The following is an 8,873-nucleotide window of genomic DNA, read 5'->3' on the forward strand; positions in this document are numbered from 1 at the left end:
GTACGTACTCTTGTGATACTGTGTATATGTGTGTAGAGAGATTTTCTCTCTAATCTATCGCATTCCTGTGGGTAAATGGACAGCAATTTCAACCCTGGAGTAAGGTAGCAAGTTTTGCCTTTAAAAACACGAAGCAGAAGCCCTCTACCAAAACATTCCCTGTAGCACTAAAGGATAAGTTTTGAATGATAGTCATTAGGAATGATTTTTGTTCTTAATTGTGAATACAGTTCCGTAAAATACTGTAATTGCTGGGGTACACAATTTCTAGTTAAGTTAATCATGAGTTTGATCTCTGTATCACATTGTTGGTAATGTGATATGCTTCACAAAGGGTTTTCAGTAGCATAATGTTATGCAATCTATTTCCCATGATCGCACTGCTAAAATTTAGTTGTGTAGCAGAAAACTATTAGGCAATTGTTCATATGGGACATATTGAAATGGGATAAAGAGCAGAGCAATCCCCAACACTTGGTTAGCCAGTTCCTTGTGAGATTCAAGTATTTGGATTTGAACATTACTCCTCAAACCCTAACCTAAATCTAGTATGAACGATGGGGAGCACCCAGCACTGCTTTGTGCAATCATTCTCTGATAAAGTTAAGAATTCATGCCTATGTATTCTATATAGTTTTTAACTGACAACCTTTTTTTATTTGTTTTTTTTTCTTTCAAGGAATGAGTGCCACGGCTCGTAAGCGTAAAGAGGAATTGGCTCAGGCTTTGAAAAAACTTATCCAATCCAAGGGAAAAACACCAGCTTTGAAATATCAACAGCTATTTGAGGATCTCCGGGGACAGTCTGATTCCGTATGTAGTTTTCAAGTTGCATGATTTGTTGCAATTTTGCTGATTTTTTTTTTTTTTTATCACCCGAGTTGTATAGTTATCAAGGTCAAACTGATAATGGAGAACAGCATCCGATCTCCTGCTACAGGCACTGCTCTTCTACAGACGCAGGGTCCCATTGGTCAGTAGCTGCAGTTAGAGCGTCAAACTCTAGCTTGCAAGGGAGTCACTCGCCATATAAAAACCTCCAAAGTACGGACTGTTCCTCCTGGTCACTCTTTTTTTGTTTTGTAAGTTGGGAGTTGAAAAACTGATGGTTTAATTACTCACAGCTGTGACTACCCTAGAGGAAAGCAAAATAAAACTTTGCAAATGTGGGCAATACTCACACAGAAGGAAAAATAAATCCTAAACTCCATGGGCAAGTAGGATTCATTTCCCTGGACTGATGTCTTTAAATAGTAACGTTATGAGGTGCAAAAGTAATCCAGTCCTGGACTTTTCAGCCCCTCAGTTATCTGCAGTGTTACTGCCCTCCTGAATGTGTGATGGTTTAATTTTCCATATGTACTGCGATTAGTGGCTGTATTGTCGTTTTTCAGTTGGGCATGTGGTAAAACTAGCCTTTTAGGGCTATAAATATAAAGCTGTGATCTTTACACCTGCACTTTGGGTGTATCTTCTGGTACATATGTTTTTATATAAGTGATTGATTCACCTGCAGTGGATGTTTAGTGAATGTCATTCACAACTTTATAAATATGCTTTTGGGTGTAATTTAAAAATCAGTGGGTAAATGTTTAACTTTGGGGTAATAGGTTAGAGGAAGAACTTTTAATTATAATAAAGTAATTTGTAGGGGTGTTTTACAAGATACAATCTTCAAATCTTGGGTCCCAATTTTCGGGGAAAAAATGGAACAGAATAAGTACAATGTATGGTTGCATTGTATTACTGAATATAGCATTAATGGCCGGTTCGCCCACATGCGGTGTGTGAACCTTGCAAATCCACTGAGGGTTCCCGCATCGCACAAAACTTGCAGGCAGTTAACACTGCCATATGCAAATCGCTGGGGGTGTCAATACGAAGTTAAGGACACCCCCAGATCAGTTTGCATATAGCAGTGCGAACTGTCAGTTTCGGACATTAATTGGATTGCATAGGTGTGAACACTTATGTGATCCGATTCTGGTGCGGACCAAAAAAGGTCTCGTGCGACTTTGGTCTGAATGTGATGCAAATTCAGCCATACAATCTGGCAAAACAGATATCGCATGTGATTTGCAGAGTAGTGCACTGTGAATCGCATGCAGGGTCTGACATTGCATATGTGTGAACCTGGACTCAGACAGCGGTTTAAACACTGTTTAGAAGTTCTGTTTTTCACTGTAGAGGCTGCTGCTGTTAAACATCAAGTCAAAATGACACTGGGAATCTGCCAGTAAGAGCTGTAGTAGGGGAGGGAAAGAAGCATACCAATATACTCCCTGCGTAATTTTTTTTCTCTCCAGGATCTATGTTGCGTACTCGTGCATTAAAGCATGTTCTGTAAATACAACCTTCCTAAAATAGTTGTATAGGTCCTTTTTTTTTTTTTTTTCTTCTACCCTAATGCGTTCTCTGCATTAAGTTAACCCCCCCCCCCCCCAAAGCGAGCCATTGGCTCAAGATACAGCATGGCTCAGGATTGAGCCGGCATATGTAGAAGGGCCGCCACAGGTTACCCCACAAGATGATAGAACTTCCATTGCACTGTACAGGTAAGTATAAACTTGTTTTGCAAAAGTTTTTTTTTTTTTTTTTTCTTCTTTTTTAAATCACTTTGTGTGTTACCAATGATTACATTATCTTCAAATGGCTTTTAACATGGATGGTCTTGTGCCATCTAAAAGTACTCCTTCACACAAAACTGGGCAGGTGGCCTTAAAGCTGATGGTGGGTTTGTCCTCTTACTGTTAAAACTACAATAAATGCACACATTTTTTGCAGGAAAAAAATGTACATTTATTTTGTCCCTGCAGGACCCCGGGAAGTATTGCACTTGTGACCAGTAGGGTGCAATGTTCACTTTCAGTGTAATAAGTTTTCTGCCTTTTTTCATATTCGGTTAGGGACTAGTTTACCCATTTCAGATGCCATATGAAGATTGGATATCAAGCATTATAGTAAATGCAGTTTTCTCTAGCGCTCATTGACAGACGTAGTCCTCGGTGATACACCACCTTCGGGTTATGTTGCCTCCACAGGAGCAGGACTAGACAGGAAATTAAAAAGCTCTGGCCACACCCTAGGGGCAGTCCCAGAGGGTATATCCTCTCTCTCTCTGCCTCAGCAAATCAGTTATTTTCTGTCTAGTTAGGAGTAAGGACCTAGATACCTTGCTGGGATCTTAGGTCCTGGCAAGATTTTTTTCTTAAAGGATTTTTTAGACAGCTTTTTTTCTCCAGTGTTCCTGTGAGATCTTCAAGCAAGAAAGCTGAACTGGGCGACGGGCTGGATGTTGAGATCCGGTGGTCACCCCAGTTCAGCCTACGAGCGCGTGCAGGCCATAGCTCCGCGCTGGGTCGGCCGCGACAAAGTCCCATTAAAGGACTGTCCACGCGAGTTAAACGTCTCGCTGAAACGCCAAAGACCATGAGTCACGGCGTCCATATCGGTCGACAGCCCTCCCGCCCCGGTGGAGAGGGGTACTGTCAGGAGTTGGTGCCCGCCTGGTTCCGGTATGGTGAGTAGTATGTTCCCCCTTTTCCCCTGACGGGTCTTGTGGTGAACGCGGGCCCCTCTCTGTATGGTAAGATAGAGTCCCCCTCTATCCTATAAATGACACAGATCCTCCTACTTTGAGTGTGATTTTATGTGCAAAAAGCCAGGAGGCTTGGTTTGGGAGCTAACAATCTAATTGTATACATGTTAAAAAGATTAGAATCTGTGGCATTCTGGGAATCTTACGGTGATAAGAATAAGCTACCTACCAGTCAGAAGCCACAGACATGTAGACTGCCTTCCTAATCAGATCTCCAGCTATTAGCAGGCCTCCCGAATGGCCATGCGGTCCGCCAGGGCCGGTACCGCCAACCACGCCAAATCCCCATGCAGAGAGAGTGTTGTGTGCCCTGCAGCACACCGCTATTCAGTACAGGCCGCCGCCATTTTTTTTGCTGGATCGCACGAGCCGCCATTTTGGCGTAGCCTCGTGTCTCCAGCATGGGGGCGGCCATGTTTGAGGTGATCCAAACACCTCGTGGAGCTAGGGGAGGCGCCGGAAGGCGTGCAGAGGGGCGGAGCCGCCTCCTTTCTTCCTGGGCAGCCAGCCAAAAGACTTCCTGTTTGTCAAGACAGCGCTGTAACCTGTTGCAGTTAAACTCTGAGCATCAAGTGGTGAGCCTGGGGGTCTATCTCTCTCTCTCTCTCTCTCTCGATCGATAGGGATCCCTAGCAGGTAACACTAAGGGGCTTTTTGTGGCGCTGGGGGTCTGAAAAAAAAAAAAAAAAGTTTTTTATTTTTGAATTATATTATCCAGGAAGTGACTGGAATTATAATGGACCCTGCCACACATATTCCCCCACCTGTTTCCCTCGAGGGGGCCACGGGACCCGCCGGTGCACAGAGTGTAGTCATTTACAGCAATTTTGGAGTCTATGGTGGCTCGGGTGGAGGCGGCCTGTCAGGGACGGGGGTCAAGGAAGCGACCCCCGCCTACCCCTATACTATCTGACACCTCTGACTCTGATTCAGAGATGGTCACTGCAGTTGCAGGTTCCTCTGCAAAGGCTGTTATCCCAGGTAAAGCCCCCTCAGACAGTGAGGAGGACGCTTCTTCTCCTGCTATAATTCAGGAAGAAGCATTGGTGGACGCACTAGTTGTGGCAGTGCAGGAAACCTTAAAACTTGAGGCTTTACCGGCAGAGGCAACTGAAACAGAGATTCCTTTTGGTACTAGTAAGCCCATCAAAACGGTGAAGGTTTTTCCTGTACCCAAATGTTTCGGTAATCAGATTAAAGGAGAATGGGAGCATTCTAAACGTACCTTTACTATTTCCAAGCGTATTGCTAGACGCTATCCGTTTGAGGAATCCATCATTAAGAAATGGACGGTACCACCAGTGGTGGATCCACCTGTTTCCAGGCTGAATAAAGCCACGGTTATCCCAGTGGAGGACACTTCGTCCTTTAAGGATCCGGTGGATCGAAAGATGGAAGCAGAGTCCCGCACCATCTTCTCTCTGATAGGGTCAGCATTTAGACCAGTAATTGTTATTGGTCTAGTTTCCCAGACACTTACGGAATGGGCGAAAATGGTACGCCAAGACCTTAGGGGAAAAGATATTCCCCAGGAGACATCTTATTTGATGGTACAGATTATACAAGGGCTACAGTTTATCTGTGACGCAGCCTTGGACACTACTCCCTTATTAGGGCATGCATCTATGTCAGCGGTGATCCTCAGACGTGTGCTGTGGTTAAAATGCTGGTCAGCTGACCTAGGTTCCAAAAAGACCTTGACAAATCTCCCTTTTCAGGGGAATCGTCTATTTGGGGCCAACCTAGATGAAATCATCAAGGATGCCACTGGGGGCAAGAGCACTTTTTTGCCACAGGCTGCTAAAGCTAAGGGACCTCGCGACAAGCGAGGACCTTTCTTTACCGCCCATAAAGGGCGCCCGGCTGGTACTAGCGGGAAAGGCAAGACTCCTCCAGGAGGGTTCAAGAAGGGCTGGTCGGACAAGCAGAGGACCAACCCAGCCAAACCCGAAGCAAAGGAGTACACAGCCTGAAGGTGCGCCCCCACCCGGTTTCAGGGTGGGGGGACGTTTTCACCGGTATTCAGGACATTAGATCGAGCTTCAACCACTACTACCGGTGCGATTTCTTCCCTTCCAACATTTAAGTACTACAGGAAGCGGTAGTTACCGTTCCCTGAATAGATCTTTTCCTTTACCTTTTCCTAAGATTAGTCCCTATACCTCACAGGAATCGGATCTGGTTGACCAGATAGGCCAAGTAGCCTCTAGTCGGGTGACTTCGGTCCCTGAGTTTCAACCAGAAAAGATCACCCTTCCTGATAACAATCAGGTATCTGATAAATGTGTGGGAACAGAAAACGACCAGACCTTCTCGGATGGTCGGGGCCAGATACCTCTAGGGACGCCTGGTTCAGATTCTATCAGCGCCAGTGGTCCTAGAAATTCTAGGCTGGCCGACTTGGACATGCTAGTCGCAGACGTTCCATGGGAACTTCGTCTCAGGGAGTGTCTGTGGTCTCAAGGACCAATTTACCATCCTGCTTTACAGTCGCTGGGTTTAATGGCCTGGCCATTGAGACCCAAGTACCGAAGGACAGAGGTTTGTCTACTTCAGTCATTCCTACCCTTATTAAAGCAAGGAAAGCGACTTCCAGCAAGGTCTATTATCACACATGGAAAACTTATATTGCGTGGTGCGAATCTTTAGGATTTCCTCCACGTACCTATTCGGTGACTCGAATATTGGCCTTTTTGCAACAAGGGGTTGAGCAGAAGCTAGCCTTGAGCACCATCAAGGGTCAAGTTTCAGCATTAGCAATCTTCTTTCAGAAACCTTTAGCTACCAAGTCCTTGGTGCGGAATTTCATCCAGGGGGTGCGGCACCTGGCTCCTCCAGTCTGCGCGCCCTTACCGCCCTGGGATCTTAATTTGGTTTTGTCGGTTCTACAGAAACCTCCCTTTGAAAACATCAGGGAGATTCCCTTGCTTACTTTATCCCAGAAGGTGGCCTTCTTGGTGGCTATTACTTCTGCTCGCAGGGTGTCAGAACTGGCTGCATTATCATGCCAGTCCCCATACCTAGTGATTCATAGGGATAAGGTAGTACTTCATCCTAAGCCATCTTTTCTTCCTAAGGTGGTTTCAGATTTTCATCTGAATAAAGATATTGTACTACCTTCCTTGTGTCCTCAGCCCAAGCATCATCGGGAACATGCGTTGCATTCCTTAGATGTGGTTCGGGCAATCAGGGTATACCTGAAAGCTACGGAATCATTCCGTAAGACGGATTCACTTTTTGTGATCACGGATGGCCCCAGAAAGGGTTTGCCTGCATCTGCCGTGACCATTGCCAAATGGATTAGACAAACGGTGGTACAGGCTTATTCTATTAAGGGTCAGAGTCCTCCGTTCCCTGTTAGGGCGCACTCCACTCGAGCGCTCCGTACTTCCTGGGCCTTTCGCCATCAGGCGTCAGTGGTCCAGGTATGTAAGGCGGCCACCTGGTCGTCGGTACATACCTTTACAAATTCTATAAAATTGATGTGACGGCATCGGCGGATGCCTCATTTGGCCGCAAGGTTTTGCAGGCCGCAATTTGAGGAGACCGGTGGTCTACCTCGAGGGTTTTTTTCTGTTTGAAAAAAAAATAAAATAATTTTTCTCTTTTTTGTTGAGTCTCATCATTAAGGATGAGCATTGTAAACTTCTAGTTGGCACCGGTTGGGCCTTCTAGATTGGGATTTGATTTCCATTTTCCCACCCCTCATTTGTGATACTGCTCTGGGACGTCCCAAAGGTGGTGTATCACCGAGGACTACGTCTGTCAATGAGCGCTAGAGAAAAATGGATTTTTGTAAAATCTTACCGTAAAATCCTTTTCTCTTAGCTCATTGGCAGACGTAGTCCCCGCCCCTCTGTTTTTGGGTTGGGTTAAAATCTCTAAAGACTGCTTTTTCACATAACTGATTTGCTGAGGCAGAGAGAGAGAGGATATACCCTCTGGGACTGCCCCTAGGGTGTGGCCAGAGCTTTTTAATTTCCTGTCTAGCCCTGCTCCTGTGGAGGCAACATAACCCGAAGGTGGTTTATCACCGAGGACTACGTCTGTCAATGAGCTAAGAGAAAAGGATTTTACTGTAAGATTTTACAAAAATCCATTTATTGTGTTCATGTCCTTGGCCCAGCCCCTGAATTATTCTCACCTGTCGGTGATGCAGCAAGATTTTAGTTTTCTAAAGGCTTTCTTAACTTTTTCTTTTTTATAAAAGTAATGTACTCCCTGGTCTGTTACTTTACTGTCCCTGCAAACTATCTTGGCTCCTCCTCCGTGGTCCCCATAGCAAGCTGTTTGCTGTGGGGACACATGTGCATGCAAGTTCCCGTGCTGTCTGTATAGAGCTGTGCTCCATACACTCAATGTGATTTGGTCTCGCCCCCATTCCTCCTCACAGCATTTGATAGCCTGAGTTCCTGTGTAAAGTGTAAGGACTGATTGAGGACTCTTAGGTATTTAGGGAGGTGGGGGGGGAGGACAATTAACTGTAAAAAAAAAAAAAAGTTTTTACCTTTTTAATGTAGGGTGTGCATTAAGGTAAACATTTTGCCTGTAGAACCAGTTTAAGATCTTGGCTGTTTGGCCTACTTGCTGCTACCCTTCAAATCTTCTCCAACCGCCTCATGGCATGCACACCAGAATACTGTGGTGGACTCAAAGCAAGTAGTATGGATCAGGGAGAGGAGTACAGCACTTGGTGTTTTAAATCGAAAGTGTTTGGTAATCCTAAGCATTTTTCCTATGTAGAGAAGCAAATCTTTTCCTCAGCACTTGTATACTGTGAAAGTTACCATAATGCTTAATAACAAAACCTTTGTCATTTCAGGCAATTACAAAAGACATGTTTGATGAAGCTCTACATGCATTGGCAGATGAGGATTACCTGACTGTGACTGGGAAGACTGTCCGTTTGTTGTAAAACATGCTTTTATTTTTAGCAGTAATGTTTACTGCTACTTGTGTGTGTGTGTGTGGTCTGAGAATCCATGCAAAGTGGAAGCTCCCAGGAGTAATTCTTGTAATTATGGATATAGTTTCGAATGATGATCTTTCCATATGCTTTTATGAATTTACTAATTCATAGAATGAAACCTTGTATACTTTGCCATAACTGTTTTTATGCAACCACATTTGGGCTAGTAGGCAAAGCACTGGTTTGTGTAAAGATTTTTGCTTTAAAGGTAATGTAAAGTGCTACGTTTTTGTAGATGTGTTCAGAAATTTTGTAATGCCTATTTACCTGTTACATTAATAATAAAATAAATATGTGCCGTCGTAG

At 44.6% G+C, this 8,873-nt stretch overlaps 1 protein-coding gene across 1 annotated transcript in view; it reads left to right on the forward strand.

The window, feature by feature from the left end:
• Positions 1 to 8,558, forward strand: part of MCM4 (minichromosome maintenance complex component 4) — a 38,209-nt gene extending 29,651 nt beyond the window's left edge. Inside the window, exons 16-17 of the mRNA XM_082259875.1 lie at positions 680 to 813; positions 8,421 to 8,558. Of these exons, the coding sequence (XP_082116001.1) occupies positions 680 to 813; positions 8,421 to 8,513 (227 nt within the window). The 3' untranslated portion in view covers positions 8,514 to 8,558. The remainder of the gene's footprint in view (positions 1 to 679; positions 814 to 8,420) is intronic.
• Positions 8,559 to 8,873: the final 315 nt, after the last annotated feature.

This window comes from Pelophylax lessonae (genome assembly GCF_965119305.1).
Source record: "Pelophylax lessonae genome assembly, chromosome: 5".
NCBI lineage: Eukaryota > Metazoa > Chordata > Amphibia > Anura > Ranidae > Pelophylax > Pelophylax lessonae.